This window comes from Ursus arctos, unplaced genomic scaffold (genome assembly GCF_023065955.2).
Source record: "Ursus arctos isolate Adak ecotype North America unplaced genomic scaffold, UrsArc2.0 scaffold_5, whole genome shotgun sequence".
NCBI lineage: Eukaryota > Metazoa > Chordata > Mammalia > Carnivora > Ursidae > Ursus > Ursus arctos.
In genome coordinates, this window is record NW_026623067.1 from 14650190 (window position 1) to 14672654 (window position 22465).

Genomic DNA, 22465 nt, shown 5'->3' on the forward strand with positions numbered 1-22465 from the left:
CCTGTTCACTGAACTGCCCTCCGCACCAGCCCCGGGCCTGGCACAGGGCAGGTTTGGGGGCTAAGCTGTGGCTTGTTGGCACTCTCCAGAGTTGACGTCCCGGAGGGGACCGAGGGACGGCAGCCCAAGGGCCATAGTGCGGTCCACTTGAGCCGAAGAGCAGGAAACGGGGCCACTCAGCTCCACCAGAAGGAGCAGACACATGCCACTACGTTAAGACAGAGCACAGGCACTTCCTCCAGATTTCATCCAGACTCCGCCCCTGCGAAAACAAGTTCAAGGGTCCCCTCTACCACCCCCACCCCAGGCCTCCGGGCGTGACCTGCCTGGGCTGCGCAGCCGCAGTGTGGAGGGCGGGGCCCGGCCCGGGCCGTCATAGAAGCCCCGCCCCTTACGCGGAGCGGCGGGAGCGCGCGAGCCTCTGTCACGCAGGCGCGTTCGCGCGGCGTAGGTGGCGCTAGAGGCCGCCTTGGGGGTTGTAAGGAGACGGCGCTGCCGCCATTTTGCAGGGTGTTTGTCGCAGCGGCTGGAGAGAGAAGACGGCGGTTTGGCGACGTTTCTCGGCCAGAGGGCCTTTTGCTTTTGCGGAGGTGAGGTTTTGGGTGGATTGGGCTGGGCCCTTTCCAGTCTTGTAAGTCTCGAAGCCAGATGTGGGAGAAACGACCCAGTTCGGGGCCTTGGCGATCGGGGTTTCTTCGGAGCACAGCCCCGCTGGTGGCCTTTGAAACCTAGAGTTGCTCAGGTGCCATGGTAGATTTAAATCCCTGGGGCTGCGGGGCCGCCGCTGACTCGTCTCTGATGGCCCTGGCCGCTCGCATCGCGGCTCCGGGAGCCCCGGCTCTTGCCGCAGGCGAGAGCGAGGACCTGTCGGAAAGACCCTTTGAGAACCGCCCTTGGGGGCATGTGTAGTCGGAGATAAGGCTCTCCTCTGAGTGCCTGGTGTCTGCGGTTGGTAGCGTTGTGGGGGTTTTCCAGAGTCAAAACCTTTGGCCCTAGCTGTGAGTGCGCCAAAGGCCCTGGCCAGGTGCCTGGGGCGGGGTGGAGGGGGTGGGGACTGCCTGGGCGTCCGAGGAACTGCAAGTCTGCGAGTCCAGGTGGTGGAACTGAGCTCGTGCTCGTGAGACGTGGAACGGTGGAGGGGTTCGTGCCTTGTGCAGCACTGTTTTCGCCCCCCTAAAGTGGAGCATACCATTGCTGCACCGATCTGCATTTCCGATGCTTCGGCATCAGGTTATCCTTGGTTACTTAAGCAGCCTTCTATGCGGACCCGGCCCCACGCCTGGTCTTGCTTTATAGCTGTCCCGGTTTGATTGTGCTCCGTACACACACTCCTCCAGGCTCCTCGTTACCCATTAAGTGCAGTCCTTCTGGAGCCGTCTAATCATAACTTCACGCTCTTTCCATTTTTTAAAGCCATGTACACAGCGTGAAATTGTGGGGAATGAAAGGGCAGTAAGAGAATCAGATTTCTAAGGTGGATCCATTGTGTCCGATGTTTTCAGTGAAAGATACGCGGTGATTCTCACATGTAAGATTCTTTATTAACTGAAGGTAGTGTAATAATTCGAATTGGTTTTTTGTGTGGATGTGAAGGAACTTTATCTGTAACATGTAGGTCTGGGATTCTTCTCTTTGCCTCCTCAGACAGTATTTCTGAACATTTATAGTAAGGGGGAAACTTCCCAGCAGCTGAATTAAATTTAAAGTAGTGAACTTCACTGGAGAAATGGGGGGGGCATCTTTGGTCCTCCGGGTGTGCTCATTCTTATTTTAATGTTTGAGTATTGATAATTTTGGTGATTTGAGAATTCTGCCTTGTTAGAGGCGAGCTGGTTTTGGCAGACTGACAGAGGGGGGAAAAAAACACCCCGCAAAGCTAAAGCAGATATGTTTTGCAAAAACTGCGTTAATAATCCTCAGTCATCCTATGTTGTAATTTTGCCGGCTGTGATTTAAGACTGCTTAACCGAGCCATTTTAAAAAATTACTGATGTGGTTGGGGTGATTAAAGGAAGGTTTGGAAGAATTCCACTAGAAATACAAAATTCTTTAGATGGTTTTTCTGTTGGCCTTTGCCTCAGAGTAGTTTGTAGTATTCATTTTAGGTTCCCATTTTGAGGTGACTCTATATCAAACTGCAATGCTCATTTAACCATTTCCGATGAGAATCCTAACACGTTTTAGAATTTTTGATTTACCTGACCAATGCCTTCCCTTCTCTTTTTTTTAAGCAAAAGGCATGATACAAATATTTTCTTAGGGAATACCTCCCAGGAGAATTGCAGCTGACTCATTTCAAGTCTTTTTTTTAATGCATCTGAAATCATTTAAATTTTTACTTGAATTTGTTTGCTTGTTACCAAGTCATTGGGCAAGCTGAAGGCAGTAAACTAAGCTGGATTTACTCCATTTTACCTTTTTTTCCCAGCTCTTGAGTTGTGAAACTCACCCTTCAGCAGTTTGGATATCACTGTTAAAAACTTAACTGCTTTGTAAAAGAATTAATATGGGGAGCAGCAGATAGTGATTACATTGTTAGCACACGGATCCTGAGCCTGGAAGGAACCCATCTATGCATTAGAGGCTGTAGATGGGGGCAGCAAAAGAGAATGGTCACTGTCCTCATCTGCTTTCACTGACCATGTGCATCCTTGTAGGTTGGTTTCTTCAGTCACCCCAGAGCTACAACAATTATGTTTTCATTTTAAGACTGATTGCAACACGATCTGAAAATAAACTCGTTGGGTAGAGACAATGAGTTTAATAAAATCTTTGGTTTGCTTTTCAGTTTCTCTGTTTGAATACTGTGTTCTCCTCATGTCCTACTTTTCCCCCAAAGCTTGGAGTCATTCTGAGATTAGGAAAAGGAACTCTCTTTAGTGTTGTTGTTTTTTTTTTTTTTTTAGAAGCTTCTTTACCTTTAAAACAACGTCATCCCCTATATTTAGAATCCCTAGGTGTTTCTCTGATTTCAGTTGCCTGTATTACAGAATTTTGCCAAAGCTGTGTGACACTACGATATATTTCGTTTTAAAATAGTTCATAAAAGTTAGCATTTTTTAAAAAAGAAATTGTATTAATAATTAGATCATTTACTACAAAAAGAAGGTGAGGCGTGCCCGGCTGGCTCAGTTGGTGGAGCACATGACTCCTGATCTCGGGGTTGTGAGTTCAAGCGCCACTTTGGGTATGGAGATTACTTAAAATAAAATCTTTAAAAAAAAAGTAATAAAAATGAATTAAAACCCTACAAATTATTAATTTCTAGCTAGATACTGTCTACGGGAAGTTCTAAGTCTGAATCCTGGCTCTTTCACTTTGTTTACAATGGCAGTTAGCAAGGGTTAGTTGAAGATAAACACCAAACTGAGCATTTATTTAGAAGAATTGAAAGAAAATGTATTATTAGGTCTCAGAGTGTCATGCATCATTTGGTACTAGATCTGTATGCCATTTACAGTCATCTGACATACCATGGAATGGTGCCCCATGCCTTGGCAAACATCACCTACAGAGATTTTAGAACCTGTATGAGCCTGTGTGCTGAGTGTTTATATTTAAATACTGTGTAATATTTTATTTACTAACCATAGCCATCTGTAGCCTCCACAGCTCACTTTCCCTTTCCATTAACAGATGCGGCATTCCAAAAGAACTCACTGTCCTGATTGGGATAGCAGAGAAAGCTGGGGACATGAAAGCTACAGTGGAAGTCACAAACGGAAGAGGAGGTCCCACAGTAGTACCCAAGAGAACAGACATTGTAAACCACATCACCAGTTTAAAGAATCTGATTGGTAAATTCCTTTTGAATTAGTAACATTTTAACACTAGTAGTTTTAATGATTTCTCATTAGCTTATGTAGCTTTATTCTGTCAGATTGTTTTATCATTCACTCAACAAATATTCAGAAAATGTTTATCGAGTTCCTGTTATAGGCTAGGCACTGTACAGGTGCTGAGGCTACAGCTGTGAATAAAATAGTTCTTACTCATACTTCTCGATGTCTGTCTGGGACTTGTGGGAGACAGTGGAGTCCCAGGTGCCAAGAGTGTAGTCAGGTGGTGAGACACAAACAGTTGAGTCATAGTGATGCTAGGATGTCCAATGAGTGCCTTTAACTTGTATGTAGGAGGAGATATGTATTTTGGGGGGCTCAATTAGGGTTTCACAGATGAGAGATGATGAGGGCATAGGGAGAGTTAATCCAGATGAGAAAACCAGCATGTGCTATTTGGGAATGGTAAAGGGCATGGGGGATTAGTCACTTAACTGTATTCTATAGGTTATATTTGTAGATAAGGCCAGTGGAGGTGTGTAGGATTTTTAGAAGCTTGGTTATTGTAAGAACCAGTAATTTAGGAAAGGGCCTCAATAAAAATTTTTCAATACCGTGTGTCCTGTTTAATTATACTCTTACTGTGTAAAATTTGGAGGTATATAGAATTTAAGGAATTTTAAAGTTCCTAAAGGATTAAAGAAAGGCTAGGTGAGTAGCATTTCTTTCAGTCTGTCTTCCATTAACTTCCCTTTCTCATTTGTTTTGTTGGTTCTATGTTTTCTCCTTGTTTTGTACAGATGTTCCATTGAGACTGTTTGCCAGATTGCTTTCTAAATTAGCCAGCTGGGGTTACTTTAAAAAACAGTATGTAATTTTTTTTCCTTCTCCATGCTAAAACAGACTTGTTCTGCAGAACAGTGAGCTTGGTAGTCACTGCAGACTAATCTTCGTCACATACTGTCATATGGGGAAGAGGGAGGGTTGCGCCAGGATGACAATGACCTGAGCCAATTAATGCGCTGTAGAAACATCTGTACCCTTTTATTAACAAATACAAAATGCCCTATGAGGCTTAACATCGTAGTACTAATAATCGATAAGTTTGTTATTCATTGTATGTGTAGGAAGGAAGATCTGAGTGATGAACAGTTTTCATGTCCACAGTTAACTACATAAACACGATACTACATCATTCCAGTTAACCAGCAGGCCAACAGCTGCTGCTTTGACCTTGGCACCAGAGGTGTCTCTTGGTAATTGCTCTCCATAATCTGGAATATTCTAATAGTTTTTTTTTGAAGATTAAAAAACTTTACAGTAGTATTTTTTATAAAATTACTGAAAAGAGAACTGCAGTAAATTGTAAAGAAGGTAACCTTGGTAGGTTCCTAGCCCCCCATTGTTTCTATTCTTAAAAAAAAAAAAATCTTTCTTCACAAGTCTTTGCCTCTGATTATTTCCTGAAAATAGGTTCTAGAAAGGATATTTTTAAGCTAAGGGTGTGAACTCTTACAAAACTCTTGCCACATACTCATGTTTTTTTCTAGAAAGTTTGTACCAGGTTCTACAACATGTTCTTTCATGCTCCTACCAGTCTTGGCATTTTGAAATGCCAAGAATAGTGGTTTTAATTTGAATTTTTACGTTTTTGGTGAGTTTGTCCGATACATATTTTTTCTATTTCAGAGTATTTTACTGATTTAGAAGAGCTTTTACTGTATATCAGAGTTTTTTTTTTTTTTTTTTTTTTTTAAAGATTTTATTTATTTATTCGACAGAGATAGAGACAGCCAACGAGAGAGGGAACACAAGCAGGGGGAGTCGGAGAGGAAGAAGCAGGCTCATAGCGGAGGAGCCTGATGTGGGGCTCGATCCCAGAACGCTGGGATCACGCCCTGAGCCGAAGGCAGACGCTTAACCGCTGTGCCACCCAGGCGCCCCATATCAGAGTTTTTTTAACCTTTTTTCATACATATTGCAAAGTGTCTTTTCTTTCTGATTTGTCTTTGGGCGGTAGCCTGTGAATTGGTCTCTCTTGCTACAGGCTTAATTAGTTCTGTACATTATATCAGGAAGACTGATGTGGCTATAAACAACGCCTTTATATATTGTGGTAAAAGTTCTTAAGTGTCTTCTTATGTAACCTAGAGTATCAAGTCTTAAACCAGTGGTTCTCAAACTTGACTGTGACTAGAAGCGCCTCAGAGGTATGTTAAAAATGCATATTACCAGATGTAGATTCGGTCAGTCTGACCTGGGGCCCAGGAATCTCCATTTTTAATAATTCCGTATTTTGATATTATTGATCAACCAGACCACCGTTTGAGAAACAGCTGTTTTAAACTCCTTAGCCTGGCATGCAAGATTTGCATGATCTGTTCCCTGCTTATTTATTTGCCTCTGTTCGTTCCCCTACGTGGAAAATTGGTCTTGCCGTAATTGTCTACGTACCGTTTCCTGGGTGATACGTAGACAACCCATCTCCCAGAACGCTGTTGTGATCTGTAAATGTGAGATGGTAATAATGCCATTCTTCTCCCATGGCATTTCTTCTACTTTCCGCTTTGTCCAAATCTTTACTTCCCTTTAAGATGCAACTCTGCTTTTTTATGAAGTGTTCCCTGACCATTTTAAGCAGTTTGAGTTTCCCTTCCCCTCTATGATCCTAAGCACTCATGCAACCTTTCAGCATTTCCTGCATTGTTTTGTTTTTATGTTAGTAATCTCAAATTGTTCATTTGTTGGCAAGGATTTTGCCTTATATATATTTTTTTATCTTCCACAGGACCTGTGTGGAAATAAAAACGAATGCCCGTAGCCTCATTAGTACTGGCTATTTTGAAGGACCACAGTGAAATATTCGCTGGACATTCAGTGAATATTTTTAGAATTTAAATCAGTCTGTTCATCTTGTCCACTCTGTCCACATACAGCCTTTATAATTCGGTAGACCTTGTTTATGTAATCGCTAAGGCTTGGTTGTACAGATTGACGAGGTCCCTCATCTTTCTAGTTTATCCGCATGGCTTTACTTCACCTCATGTTTGTTAGTCTGTAGATTGTTTATGGATTATCTGCAGCTCTAATTTTATGCACTATTCCAGCTCAAGGTTATTAGTATTAGTTTTTTCTGATAGGTTTTGGACTTTAATGGAAAGGATGCCTCACAGAATTAAGAAGGATGCCCTTGAGAATGAGGTTATACTAGCCTGATGTAGATATCTCACTTACAGTTCAAAGCCAGGATTTCAGATCCCTGACCTAGACCCACATTCTTATCCTAATATCCTGAGTTGTTTCTCCAATGGTTAGAACTTGCGATTGAAACTGGGAAAAGGGAGAAAAGGGGGTTCTGTATTTCCCTACCCTGGATTTGATGCCAGCCCTGTTGAGTAGGAGTTTAGAGACGCTTTCCCTTTATTTCTTCTATGCCAGCCCCCTGGGAAAAAGAACAGCATATTCTGGGGAACGAGTGAGGTTGGTGAGGGCAACTAGTCAACATCTGTCACTCCATTGCTTGTCAGGATTCTTTTAGCCGTTTTGTCTGACTGGGCAGGTGTCCCCTCTCTCCCTCAGTGCTCCATGTGCATCCCTCTTGAAGCTTCGCACTCTGTTGAAGAGGACACCATCCCAGGTAGAGAGGGGGACGGGAAACTGGGCCAATTGAATCTATGTCCTTTTCTTTCCATCAGATCAAGGCTACTTAACTGGGATCTGTTGACTTCCTGGGGTCCGTAACCTCTATGAAATTCCTTGTTGAGTTTTGTTTATGCATTTGTGCATTTCTTAGGGGAGAGGGTCCATAGCTTTCATCAGATATTTAAAGGGATCTATAGATTCAGAAGTTAAGCACTATGGCACTAGATGATAAGGTTCCTGTGTAGAATTTTTGAGTATTTTGCAAGCAGGAATGACAGGAAATTAGAAACGCAAAGGGAAATAGGGTGGTGTGGGTGGGTGTTTTGTAATCCTAGGCAAGCAATTACAAGATCCTTTTCTCATTTGTGGGGAATATATTTTAATGTCTTTGGCACATGAGGCAACCTTCAAAAGCTGTGTTGTCTGTTTCTCAAAAAGGAAAAACAGGAAGTTAGGAATACAAAGTGGAGATGGGATGGGTGATATGTGTAATAAAATTGGCCCGTATAATAGGAGTTAGAATGTGCTCTACAACCGTGGCAAATCATTTTCCTTCTAGGGATCTTAATTTAGTGATCTGTAAAATGAAAGGGCTGGAATCATGTAAGATTCATTCTAGCTCCAGTACACCTTTCGTGAAAGAACTCTGTGTGTGCCGGAGAGAACGAAAATTCACTTACATTAAAAGAGAAAGGAATCCTGTTTTGCCTGCCTCTGATTGTGTGTGGCTCTGTGAGGAAAGAAAGCAAGCTTAGTTACAGATGCGTATATCGTAAGACTGATAAATTTCAGAAGAGCAGTTTTGTGAATTTTTGGTTTTAACTTTTTCCAAAAGGTAAAGGGACACTTAAGTAAACCGTGAATGTAACCTAAGTGACTCAAGCTTTGTTCCTTGATGTGAGGTGTTGGATAGGAGTCTGTCTGATGGAGAATATGAGCTCACTTGTTGGTTAAAGCAAAATTATATCTTACGTTTGTGAGATAAGTATAAACGCTAATCCATCAATATGAGGTTTTTTTCTTTTATTGAGTTAGCTGTTTAAAGCAGGAGTTACTGAGAGAATGTTCTGTTTGAGCCACACTGCTGCAGAATGAAGAGAATGATTTGGAATCCTTTACTGTGTTCGCAGTCATTACTTAGAAGTGAGGTCCCTGAATGAGAGAGATTATCGGGACCGGAGATACGTTGATGAATACAGAAATGACTACTGCGAAGGCTATGTTCCTAGACATTATCACAGAGACGTTGAAAGCGGCTATCGAGTCCACTGCAGTAAATCTTCGGTCCGAAGCAGGAGAAGCAGCCCTAAAAGGAAGCGTAATAGACACTGTTCAAGTCATCAGTCACGTTCGGTATGATTGATTTTGTTTTTATTTTGGGTGGATGCTTATTTGTGTGTAAAAGCTCTTAAGGAGCCAGTAAGTTTGAAGAAGTTTATATATACATACAATATTATTTGAATATATTATAATTGTGTTTATATTACTTGAGTCCTTAAACATCCAGATTCTCATAGCTAATCGTATTTATTAGGTAGCCTTCATTTGCCCACATTTACTCATTTTCTGTAGTCCAGATCATGAGTTCTTGATTTTAATACTAAAAATATTTTTATGTTTTGTAATATAATTTTATGAAAAGATAAAGCACCCATTTTTTCTTTCATCTTAAATTTTTTTTTTTTTTTTAACTTTAAAAAAAGGCCTTTTCTTGATAGTTGGAAACCAATCTAGAACTTTGCACTGGTGGATACTAACTGTTTTTACTCTCTACGTAGGGCAATCCCAGAGCACAGTGCGTCATTGTCCGTAGCTAGTTCCATTGAAATTCTAAAATGGGTGCTGAGTGGAAAATGCATTAGCCAAAAGCATGCCTTTTCTTTTTCTTTTTTTTTTTTTTTTTAAACATTCAGACATCTTCACCTGTTCATTCGGTAAACTTTGAATAAATTTTCTTCCCCAAGTTTTCTTCAGAACTAGCTTTGATTAGGTTGAACGTTGAAATTAACTAGCTTTTATTTCCCCTTTTACTTTAATTATGTATATTTTAAAATATTGCTAAATGAACAATTTCAACGAATCTTGACATTTTAAAACCTTTTCCTGACAAACTAGACATCTCAATTCACAGCATATGCTATTTTATAGCAAGAGATTAGTAGATCATGACATTGCATTCTTTAAATTTCAGACTTCAATTAAATCAGTATTTTAAAGAGACAATTGTGTTGTTTTTTTCTATTGCCACTTTAAGTATCTTATCTGAAAATCTGTTCCTTGCCATGTTTTTCTTCTGTAACATAAACTGTGCCCTGTGAATTTCTGGGGACTGAATTTGAAATTGCTCCTGCCAACTGTTCGTGGCCTGGTGCTTATCTGAATGCCTGAATATCTCCCCGCTGAATGAATTGCGTATTCTGCCCTGAATTCACTCTGATATATTGATTGGCTGGACGATCTTGGTGCTGCCCACTTGCCGTTCCAGAAGAGCCACCGAAGGAAAAGATCCAGGAGTATAGAGGATGATGAGGAGGGTCACCTGATCTGTCAAAGTGGAGACGTTCTAAGAGCAAGATGTATAGAATATTTTTCAACACTTTTTTAACTTTGCAGACAGAATAATCTTTTTAAGAATAGTTGGTCAGCGGGGGGCTAAAGAACTCTTCATTGCTTTTTTGTTTTGTTTTTTGTGGGTTTGTTTGTTGTTCTTTTGTATTTCTTCTTTTCTATAGAATTTAAATATTTCTACTCTAAAAGTTCCAAAATAATCAATGGAATTTGAGATTAGAGCAAGAAAGATAGCTCTATCTAATTGTTTTTGTAGCAGCTGAAAATAAAATAATTTGAGTGCTGGAACCTTAGTTATGCTTTGATAGAGATCATTTGAAAATATTCCACACTTAAGTATTCATTGTTTGAATAACTAGATAATTTGTACTCAGGTACTTACTCCTCGTTCTCCTCCCTTACTTTAGATGAAATCGTGGACACTTTGGGTGAAGGGGCCTTTGGCAAAGTCGTGGAGTGCATTGATCATGGCATGTAAGTTGTTTTTTTTTCTTTTTCTTTCTTTTTTTTTTAAAGATTTTATTTATTTATTTGACAGAGAGACAGCCAGAGAGAGAGGGAACACAAGTGGGGGAGTGGGAGAGGAAGAAGCAGGCTTCCAGCAGAGGAGCCTGATGTGGGGCTCGATCCCAGAACTCCGGGATCACGCCCTGAGCCGAAGGCAGACGCTCAACGACTGCGCCACCCAGGCGCCCCATTTTTTTTCTTTTTTGAACGTTTTGATATTTCTTGGAAAGGACCCATAATTTAGATGCCATAATTTTAAGTAGTAGCCACGTGTTTTCCTGGGTGGTGTAAATATCAAGAATTTCTTGAACTGTATCTGGTTATTTACCAAGAGTGTGGATTTTGATTGAGAATGCTGACAAATTTGGGGGTGCCTGGCTGGCTCAGTCAGTGGAGCATGTGACTCTTGATCTCTGGATTGTGAGTTTGAGCCCCAGGGCAGGTGTAGAGATTGCTTAAAAATAAAATCTTTAGGGGCGCCTGGGTGGCTCAGTCGTTAAGCGTCTGCCTTAGACCCAGGGCATGATCCCAGAGTCCTGGGATCAAGCCCCGCATCAGGCTCCCTGCTCCACTGGGAGCCTGCTTCTTCCTCTCCCACTCCCCCTGCTTGTGTTTCCTCTCTCGCTGGCTGTCTCTCTCTCTGTCAAATAAATAAATAAAATCTTAAAAAAAATAATAAAAGTAAAATAAAATCTTAAAAAGAAATAAAAAAGCAAAACCTGACAAATTCTGTTAGATGGTGTTTGTTGAAGTTAAAGTGGGTCTTCCAATGAAGGGGTTTCCCAGAATTTAGGCCTTGGCCCTTAGATTTAGAGTGCTTTGGTCTAGTTTTGAATATCAGAGACAATAAAGCTTGTCTAATCTCGGTCAAAAACACATATTCCCGATCTGAAAATTGCATGGTGGGAAAAGTGGCCTAGCAGAAAGCAGTCTGCCCTGGAGTGTCATTAAGGGAGTGGAAGGGAGCATCTTCCATTTAAAAGGTTTTGGAACCTATCTCAGTTGGTTAAGTATCTGCCTTTGGCTCAGGTTCATGATCTCAGGGTCCTGGGATCGAGCCCCCATCAGGCTCCCTGCTCAGTGGGGAGTCTGCTTGTCCCTCTGCCCCTCCATCTGCTTATGCTCACAAGCTCTTTCTCTCCCCCACCCCCAAATAAAAAAAATCTTAAATAAGTTTTGGAACCTTCTAGCTTTATTTTGAAATGATGCATAATCACAACTGGAGAAGAAGTCTGCTGTTAAGGACTAGATATTACTAGAGGAATTGCATTTTATCACCTATGTGCTCTGTATCATGCAGATCTTGTACCTTCTTTCTTCATACTTCATGAGATAAAAGTTTCTGTGGCAGAAAAACAAAAACAGAACAAAAACCTTTATTCCCAAATTTGCATATTAGAGTTAGCTTCTTAAATACAAAAAAATTCTATTATTTAAAGGCAACAGAATAAAGTCCAGATTCTTTAATGAGTTATACTAAACCCTTTGTGATTTGACCCTCTGTGTCTCATTTTAACATTTTCCTCCAGGATCTCTGTTCTGTAGGTTACAAACTTTTTTGTAAGTGAACCTCTTTAAAACAATATAGTTCACCTGTACATCTCTAAATTGACATCTAAAATTTTTCATCATAAAATAGTCGGGAAGGATGTGATTTCTACCTTATTTACACATTAATATATTTTTAAACTTCTCATAAATATGATTGAGGGAATCTAAATACTACAGCAACTTGGTAATACCTGGTGTTATCTCCATGAATCAACTCTTCTTGAATGCTTAAACATGTTTTATCTTGAAGTTATTTAATTCCATTTTCCATGAAGTATATTATCCTGCTTGTCTTTTATTATCACCCTGTCTTTTCTGCAACAAAATGTGCATGTAAAGTGAAATTTTGAAATGTTTTGAAATACTTTCAGAGTTCTAAGAAAGTTTCTAGAATAGCTGAAAAAAATCCTATATATCCTTCACCCAGTTTCCCCACGTGTTGACATTGTACATTTTCTTTATCATTTTCTGTATACATACATGTGTTATATTTTCAAATGTTGCTAGCTAATCTACAGCTCTTAGATTTCACCAGTTGTCCTATTAATATCCTTTAAAATGTCTTGAGATTCCAGAGTATTTGAGGTATTCCAGTTAATGGTATTCAGTTGACCAAGTACAAATCTGTTGCAAATTTTGATACTTATTGGACCTAAATATAAAAGTTAATTGGAAATGTGTCTTTTATTGGGTTGGTTTGGACTTTAAAAAAAGGAGTACCGTGTATTCATAAACATACCTCAAGTGCTTAACTTTAGGTGTTTCCTTTTTTCTTTTTTTTTTTTTTTTAGATGACCTGTAACTTGTAAGTTGGAAGTGTACAGCTGTTCATTGCAATATGATTACTACAGTAGTGTTAGCTAACAGCTTTTGTTAATTTTTCATTCGTAGAGCTTACTAAGCACTGAGAAAACTTGGTCATACAGTAGATGAGATAGGAGTTTTGTCACAGTAGTTACATAGCAACTCTTTAGTCTTCAGATACGTGCCAAGTGTCATAGGGAGATTATCGTCAAAATCAGTTTTTAATGATTTATCAGCTCACAATTTCACTGGGGCTTTGTTGAAAACAGTGAATTAGGAACCACCAGACTTGGAAAAAAGGTTTGCTATTTGCTATACAGCCACTAGAAAAATTTGTTTGCCTCAAAGATTTTTTTTTTTCCCATATCTTTTTTTTTTTTTTTAAGATTATTTATTTTGACAGAGAGCGCGTGAGGGAAGGGGCAGAGGGAGAGAGAGAATCTCAAGCACACTCTGCGCTGAGCACCGAGCGGAACGTGGGGTTCGATCTCATGTCCCTGAGATCATGACCTGAACTGAAATCAAGAGTTGGCTGCTGAGTGAACTGTGCCACCCAGGTGCCCCCAAGGGCACATATTTTAATATACTAATTAGGGGTGTATGAAGTTTTCTTGTGGCAAGTGGAAAGACCGTAGTTTAAAAAAAAGGGGGGGGCTTGAATGCTGGTTCATCTTCAGGAAGATCAGATTTAGAAAAGACAAGGAATTTGAAGGTTTAGAAATCCATTTCCTCAAGATCATTCGTGGCTTGATACTCTTTAGGAAGTATTACAGATACCGCAGCCTAAAGCTTGTGCCCTCCACTGGCTGTTTCTACCTGCTTGCATCAGTGAACGTGCTAAACATTTTCTTGCTTCATGACTTAGTGATGGTGTCTCCTTTGTTGGAACGTGTTCACTTTTCCTCCCAAATCTTACAGACTGGTAGCTGCTTTTCAGGGCTCAGTCGTGTGTCACTTCTTCTCTGAATACGTTTGAGCTCCCCTAACCCCCTAATCGTTAGGCTCTCCCATCTCTTTGATGTGTAGTAGCTCGTACGAAGCACTTTTAACCTTGTAAGTTGTTCGTGTGTCTTTTTTCCATTAGACTGTGAGGAAAGTAGGGACAGGCCTTGTCTTCATCGCTAACACCTGTGCGCCCTCTGGCACAGGGTGGGCTTTCCCCTGTGAATGAGCAAATGCTTTCAGCAGTAACGTGTTCTATTTGAGGTTTTATTTTCATCATCATCTTTTTTTCCCCCAACTTTTGTGTAAAATCTAGGTAAATGTAAAATTCTGGAAAAATTAAAATGTGTAAGTATTAAGGGAATTAATTGCTCTATAGAAAGTGTGTTTTGTCAGAATGTTTTGAAAAGATATTATATGGAATCTGATATATGATGCCCTGAAAGACTGTTTCAGGAAAAGAGAGTAATTAATACTCAATAAGATTGTGCTTTAGAGGACACATGTCTTCAGCCTGTTTTTGTACATAAACCTTTTTAATCGTAATTTTGTTTTTAAGGGATGGCATACATGTAGCAGTGAAAATTGTAAAAAATGTAGGTCGATACCGTGAAGCAGCTCGTTCAGAAATCCAAGTATTGGAGCATTTAAATAGTACTGATCCTAATAGTGTCTTGTAAGTATAAACTTGAACTCTGATCCATCTTACTGCCAAAACTAAGCAGAATTCTGTGAACTGACGTGTTTTTATTTTGATCTGTTTTAGCCGATGTGTCCAGATGCTAGAATGGTTTGATCATCATGGTCACGTTTGTATTGTGTTTGAACTACTGGGACTTAGTACCTATGATTTCATTAAAGAAAATAGCTTTCTACCATTTCAAATTGACCACATCAGGCAGATGGCATATCAGATCTGCCAGTCTATAAATTGTAAGTATACTTGATAAATTTTAAACAGCAGAAAATTAAAAGTTTTCATTATACAAGCAACATGTCAAAACATTGTTACTAAAAATACACGTTACAGGTAAAGATGAAACTCCTGTATCCACTAGTAATCCTCAGTGTCCCCCAATACACGTGAAATATGTAAGTGAAACTAATAATGCCTTTTTGTTCTCTTGTAGTTTTGCATCATAATAAATTAACCCATACAGATTTGAAGCCTGAAAATATTTTATTTGTGAAGTCTGACTATGTAGTCAAATATAATTCTAAAATGGTGAGTTATGACTTATTTTAATTTTGGTGGTTGTTTTAAAAATTAATATAGTTTGGTGATCCTTGGATGAAGAATTTTCACTTCTGAGACTGGTTATATCCTGATATTTAATCTAAAAAGGATAATCCTTTATCTTTCTCATGAAGTTACGTTGAAAATCAGAAAGATAATTCACATGCAAGCCTTTTGAAGTGCCATAAAGTATTTCATGTCTTTACTGATCTTCGTGCTGACTCAACTGTATTTTTCTAGAAACGCGATGAACGCACACTGAAAAACACAGATATCAAAGTTGTTGACTTTGGAAGTGCGACGTACGATGATGAACATCATAGTACTTTGGTATCTACACGGCATTACAGAGCTCCAGAGGTCATTCTGGGTCAGTAGACACCACCCTTCCTGATACTGTGTCCAGTCTACATATATAAGTACAATAAGTAGATCCCTGTGAACTTTAGATGACTCTGTTATTCTGCTTATATGAAACTGCTTATAATACCATTATAGTCCTTACATAATGTATGTAAAACTAGTATTTTTTTAATGCAAGAAGCAAACTCAGGCTTTAAGCTGATAATAAGCGATAAGTGACTAGTAATTACATTTTGAGGGTGACTGTCGACCTCTATTTGCTACAAAAATGTAAAATTTCCTGGAATAATCGTGAACCAGGTCTAACCGTGCCCCCCATTGCACGCAGTTCAGAGACTGGAGTATTTACACAAATTGGTAGTTAAACGTGGAAAATATTTGCTAGTCCCTCTCTGATTTTACATAAAATGCCCCCTCCCCCAGTTAAAGCACTGCCTTGTAAGGATATGGAGAATTATGAGAGTGTACTGAGTAACCTTTTCTATAAAACTAAAACTGTAAGGCCTGAGTTTACTGTCATATTCTCCCAAATGGGCTAGGTGAAAAGAGCACCCATACAGGGAAGGCTATAGTGTATTGGCAATTAAAAATTGTTGCATATACAAGTGTATGTTTGGGGGGCGCCTGGGTCGGTCAATCAGTTAAGCCTCTGCCTTCGGCTCAGGTCATGATCCCAACGTCCTGGGATCGAGCCCTGCATCGGGCTCCCTGCTCCCTGGTGAGTCTGCTTTTCCCTCTCCCTCTTCCCACTTTTGCCTTCTGTCTTGTTCTCTCTCTCTCTTTCTCAAATTAATTAAAAACAAAAACAAACAAGTGTGTGTTTGGTTTTTACAGCTTTAGGTTGGTCCCAGCCTTGTGATGTTTGGAGTATAGGTTGCATTCTCATCGAATATTACCTCGGTTTCACAGTCTTTCAGGTGTGTATTTAGTAAACAGCATTTCATAAGTAATTTTCAGTGTTAAAGGCATGTGAAAATTTTGGCCTCCATATTGACAAGTTGCTGTAGTGTTCTTCTTAAGCTTAAAACTTGTTTATGCAAAATGATCATCCTCTAAAACCAGAATTGGGTGAACTACTCTTGGTGAATGGTCATAGTCCAATTTGCATGTGGAGTTTTTAACACACAGTTCATATTGTCTTGTGTTTCCATTTTTTTATTGAGCTCCTGAATCAGTTTATATTAGTGTTACTGTGGCCAATTTAATTCCGTTCTGGTTATGTTGACTTACCAGCACGGCCATGAACAAGTCACTTAGTCCTTTTTGTGAAATAATTCAGGAGCAATAAGTTGTATTTTATGCTTACATATTAAGCATCTGTGACCCCCTGTGCACATTTCAAGACACTTAGTGTATAAAGATGAAAAGACAACATCTCTGTCCTCAAGGAAGTCATGCAAAAGACGTGGGAGAACTCACAGTATGATGTGTATTTGCTATCATGGGGCAATGTAGAAAGTGTAGTGGGAACCCAGGGAAGATGGACAGTTACATTCCTCTGAGAAGGCATCAGTGAGGAGGTGGGGAGTTTAAGCCAGTGCTGGAGGGAAGATGAGGGGTTTGTCAGAAAACTCGAGTGTGTGGTGGCCAGCGCAGGAAGAAGAAATTGTACCCATACATGTGTAGAGGCATAAAAGAACACACGCTGGTCTGAGAACAGCAAACAGTGCTGTCAGAGTATCTTGCATAAATGGGGAAATGATGCAGGGACTAATGGACTCCTTTGGGTAGAAAGGTACTTGTTTCCTAGAAGTTAAGTGTTTTCCAGAATGTAGATTAATCTAAAGTGAAAATGATTTTGTAAGTTTGTCATTTTGGCCTTTATTTAGAGGTTACTCCTCCAGGTTTTTTGTTTGTTTTTGGTATTAAAATGTCCCTTTTATGGAATGATAGTAGTTGTTGGTAGTTGGTTTTTTAAAATTAAAGTCCTTACTTGGCAAAACAGAAAGTAGGAAACCTTGTATGTCTACTTTCTTCCCCTTGTAATTCTACTTACTTTTGAATCTAACAGTCTTCTGAAAGGTTTAGGTTGTGCAAGCATTGACAAACTTGAAGTAGGGCTGCGATGTGATCAGAGTGTCGTGATCCGTTTTGGGGGGGTGGGCGTGCAGATTTGGCACATTCTGGCACATGCTGTTGAGGGTGACTTGAAGTCAGCGTGGGGGGAGGTATGAGGAGTGCAGAGTCACTGGGGTGCTGGCTGTTGTAGAATGCGTTCTCTGCTTGTGGGGCCTGTCACCAGCCTTCTCCTGTTGCTAATCCACAGAGAGCCTGTTAAAAGTACTCTGAGTTTATAGACAAGTTTGATACCTAGAACCGTGGTGACCAGTCAGTTCTGGGAGGTGGTGTATCTGGTTTGTGGCGGTAAGCTGAGGGCCAGAAAAAGTTGAGCAGAGTACACGCCTTCTTCGTTCTGACACACATAAAAGTTGCTTCCCAGGATTTGTGATTGTAAATCACTCTGAGGTCTTAAGAGCAAATTGATTATTAACACTGGTTTGAGACATATTTTCTGTTTTAAGTTCCACCCTCCAAAATATTCTTCAGCTAAGGAATGTTTTTAAATGTGGAGCTAGCTTTTTGCTGCATCTACTGCCGAATGAAGACCATTCTCAGCAGACTGTCGACATTCCAGAAGATGTCATCCCTCTGAAGGGATGCACTATTATTGTAAAGAGCCCCCAGAGGACCTGCAGAGGGGCTTCGGTCACATCAGTGTAGAACTCCATCTCCTTGGAAAGAAGGAAAAGGCTCCAGGTTGACAAATGGTGGAGAAATGATGTGAACCGTAGCCAGTTCTTTTCTGTCTGGAGTCTGTAGAGAACGTGAGCGAGGGTGTTGCACTGGGCTTCCATTGCAAGATGAGGTCTGTGTATACTCATTTCCCCATCAGCGTTGTTACTCAGGAGAATGGTTTTCTTGTTGAAATCTGACATTTCTTGGGTGAAAAATGTCTGCAGGGTTTGGATGAGGCCAGGTGTTGATTGTTCAGTATCTCTCAAGCCCAGAAAGATGAGTTAATTCTTGAAGGAAATGACACTGAACTTGCATCAAATTCAGCTGCTTGGGTTCAGCAGGCCACAGCAGTTAAAAAGAAGGGTATCAAAATACGGGGCTGGTATCTATGTTTCTGAAAAAGGAACAGTTCGGCAGGCTGATGAGGAAGATCTAAGTTGTCGGGCTACAGACCCGGCAAGGTGCCAGGTGACCCTTCAGACTCGCTGGTTATGCTTTAATAACGTAAAGATAAAAGCGTGGGGCTAGCGTTACCTGCTCCTGCCGTGGAGTGGGGCTTCACGTGTTGGAAGCAATGTGCTAGGAACAGTAGTTGATAGATTTGAAGCAGCATTACACACAGCCTCTGCTCCTCAGACTGAGAGTAGGCAAATGATATTCTGCCTGATGCCTGCTTTTAAAAAAGAAAAAGGAGCATGTGACAGAGACCATTTGTGGCCGGGTAGGCCTTAAATATTTACTGTTTGGACCCTCACGGAAGTTTGCCAGCCTCTGATCGAGGAGCACACCGCCTCAGCTGTAAGTGTGTGGGTCTCTCTCTCCCGCTTTAGCCGGAGCTCTGCTCCTGTGTGGCTTAAGAATGTGAGTTTTGACCTAGATCCATAACTCACCTTTCCTCGTTTACGAGCTAGTATCTCAGCTTCTTGGACACGCACGTTCCCGCACACGGAGCTCAGGATGGTTGTGAGAATTACCGGCACTGTATTTTTATTGCCTGGCAGTAGTTGATGTTAACACGTTCACTGGTGAGCGGAGGCCAGTTTGGGGTCAGCAGCTGAATAAGCGAGGAGACCGGTTTTCCGCTACTCTTCCCTAGCCATTCTTCAGTAGACAGTGCAAGGAATGGAAATGAATAAGGAAAATGTTCAGTTTCACATTAAATTCCTTGTCTTCTGCTGTACAGAACCACTGTTGGATGTCTGACACTTCAGTTTTACTGGTTTGCATGGAGAACACAGCTCATTCAGTATTGTTCGTCTTTGAAGTAGAGTGTCATACCAGCTGCGCTGCTGTCTGATCGAGTCCTCTCTGTCAATGCTGTTTTCTTGTGTTTTCCTTTATTGTGCATGTAGCACAAGGGAAAGCGCTAAATTCATTTTTCTTGTGTGTTTTAGACTCACGATAGTAAAGAGCACCTGGCAATGATGGAACGAATATTAGGACCCATACCAACACACATGATTCAGAAAACCAGGTATGCTCCAAGATTAAAGCTCTTTCCTGGGTACGTGCAATGCCCTATATTCAAACTACAGAAAACCCAACTTTGTTGTTACTGCTTGTCCCAAGGACTTCAGAGTTTGATTTTTTTTTTTTTTCATAAAGTCAAATTTTAAAAAAGTAATGCAGTATTTACCTCGTGATCTAGTAACCAAAGGTGGTGTTTTTTATACTCAGGTTAACCTTTGCGTAAATGTTTTCCTAACTTGATAAAAACATAATACAGAGAGTAGTAAAAAGAGCTTGATTTTGGAGTCCTGTCGATGTGTTTGTATTTCGTACTACCGCTAGCTAGACCTATGCCTTTGGACAAGATACTAGAGTGGTTTGCAAACAGAGCTTCACCACCCCATCCCAGATCTAGTGAAATCTGAATTCGACTGGATCCAGAGGCCGACACTGTTCATGTATGGTATTTACGAACCACTTAGGTGGGGCACTGAAACCTCAGAGGGTGCAAGAGTGAGGAAGACGTGCCATGAAGTATCTGATATGTAATTGTTGAGATTCGAGAAAAACTGTATGCATGTGTCTGTGTGTCTACCTAGAGCTGTCCATGCTTCCCTCTGTTCAGTGGGGGCAGGGTAAACGTGTGGCTCTTCTGTTATTTTTACTGATCCAGACTTCTTTTTCTCGTAGAAAACGCAAGTATTTCCACCATAACCAGCTGGACTGGGACGAACACAGTTCCGCTGGCCGATACGTTAGGAGACGCTGCAAACCATTAAAGGTAAGAGAGAAAAGACTCAAGGTAGTTAAAAAATATATATTTTTAAAAACTAGTTTTGAATCTCTTTCTTAACATTCCCCCCCCCCAGGAATTTATGCTTTGTCATGATGAAGAACATGAGAAACTGTTCGACCTGGTACGAAGAATGTTAGAGTACGACCCAGTGAAAAGAATCACCTTGGATGAAGCCTTGCGGCATCCCTTCTTTGACTTATTAAACAAGAAATGAAATGGAAGTCAGTGGTCTTACTCTATGCTTCTCTAGAAGAGATTACATAAGACTGTGTCAGTCAACTCTAAACATTCTAATATTTTTGTAAACATTAAATTATTTTGTACAGTTAAGTGTAAATACTGTATGTTTTGTATCAATAGCATAATTATCTTGTTAAGCAAGTATGGTCTTGATAATGAATGAACTATAAAAGTTAAAATTAATTTTCCTTTTTGAGATTAATTACCATTTTTAAAGATCTTTGGAATATTGTTTGTGTCTAGTGATAAATGTGATGGATCTTGTCTTTTTGTACATGGAGGTCAACTCTTTGAAGTGATTTTTTTTGAGTAAAAGGAAATCTTGACTACTTTATTCTTAATGAATATTCTTTATATACCTCAAATTCAAAACTTTTCGTAACTTTAAAGTTTTTTCTGTAATTGTTGAACAGGTGATAAGTATCAACTCCCAATAGGCAGGTATTGGAAACCAAAACCCATAGGAAAATGTTTACTGTTGGAATTTCATTAAATTTTAAGAATTGCGTTCTGTCTCATTGGGTCATGTCAGTGGTGATCATTAGCATTCGTGGCAAGGCGTCCAGTTTGTCCATCGTGACAGGTTGTTTAATAAAACCACATACACACTTCATTTAAGATGGAAGTCTAACTGGCAAGTCACAAACAGGAATTCTGATGCCTGAGGATTTCATTTTTAATTCCACAGGGAGGAGTTTTGAAATGGAGCATAGTTTCCACATCACTGGAAGTAAGTAAATACTTCAGCCTGTGAGGATTAAGGTTACGAAGCCGTTTATATTTGTGTTAACTCTGTAGTGGAGCAAAAGGCTCCTCTTCTGAAGTTGACTAGGAATTTAAGAAAGCTGAAGTTCTACCGTAGAATCGCGGCATAAATTAATCTCAGGCTTGCGATGCCGTCCACATACAGTAACCGCCCTCATAATAGTTTCAAGTGTAGAATTTAGCAATCCAACGCTTCCGTACAACACCTGGTGCTCAGGTGCTCATCACAACCCGTGGCCTCCTTAGTCCCCATCACCTATTTCCCACCTAATCCCCCTGCCCCCCACTCCGGTAACCAGCCGAGTGTTCTCTGTCATCAAGAGTCTTTCTTGGTTTGCCTCTCTTCTTCCTATGTTCGTTTGTTTAGTTTCTTAAATTCCTCATATGGATGAAACCAAATGATACTTGTCTTTCTCTGAATTCTTTGTGCTTAGCAGGATGCTCTCCAAGTCGTTGGAAATGGCAGGATTTCGTTCTTTTTGATGGCTGAGTAATACTCCGTTGTAGCCATATCCCACATCTGCCTTGTCCATTCTTCAGTGGACATTTGGGCTCCTTTCCATGGTTTGGCTATTGTTGGTAGTGTTGTTATAAACATTGGGATGCATGTATCCCGTCGAGTCAGTTTTTGGTATCCTTTGGGTAAATACCTAGCAGTGTGATTGCTGAGTCATAAGGTAGCTCTTATTTTTAATTTTTTGAGGAACCTCCATACTGTTTTCCAGAGTGGCTGCACCAGTTTGAATTCCCACCCCACCCCACGCCCCGAGAGTATAAGAGGGTTCCCCTTCCTCCTCATCCTCACCAACACCTGTCGTTTCCTGTAATTTTAGCCATTGTGACAGGTGTGAGTGGTATCTTTTCATGGTTCCGATCTGTATTTCTCTGATGAGTGATGTTGAGTGTCTCGTCTTGTGTGTCTGTTAGCCATCTGGTTGTGTAACAAGGTTTTTTAAAAGCCTTTGATGTAAAAAGGTTCTCCCTGACCCTAGCAATGTTGCTATGGTTAAGGTGTCTGCCACGCTCTACCTTCCTTCCGTCCACTTCCATGCTACCAGTGCTGCTGTAATACCCGAGCCTCTGGTC

The 22465-nt window shown here is 40.5% G+C and overlaps 1 protein-coding gene across 7 annotated transcripts; it reads left to right on the forward strand.

The window, feature by feature from the left end:
• The first annotated feature begins 428 nt into the window (after positions 1-428).
• Positions 429-21121, forward strand: CLK4 (CDC like kinase 4). 7 transcript variants are annotated; one of them, XM_026507751.4, is made up of 13 exons: positions 429-590; positions 3637-3797; positions 8552-8774; positions 9907-9997; positions 10397-10463; positions 14353-14469; positions 14560-14726; positions 14924-15018; positions 15271-15400; positions 16228-16310; positions 19524-19603; positions 20269-20359; positions 20448-21121. In XM_026507751.4, the coding sequence occupies exons 2-13, from the start codon at positions 3637-3639 to the stop codon at positions 20586-20588; spliced, it is 1446 nt and encodes a 481-aa protein (XP_026363536.1). In that variant the 5' UTR covers positions 429-590; the 3' UTR covers positions 20589-21121. The 7 variants fall into 7 exon arrangements, with proteins under 7 accessions (XP_026363536.1, XP_048076843.1, XP_057163049.1 ...); XM_048220886.2 differs by lacking the exon at positions 429-590 and adding exons at positions 4580-4646; positions 7359-7416 and having other exon boundaries at positions 3691-3797; positions 8552-10463; XM_057307066.1 differs by lacking the exon at positions 429-590 and adding an exon at positions 4580-4646 and having other exon boundaries at positions 3691-3797; positions 7359-10463.
• The last annotated feature ends 1344 nt before the right edge of the window (positions 21122-22465 follow it).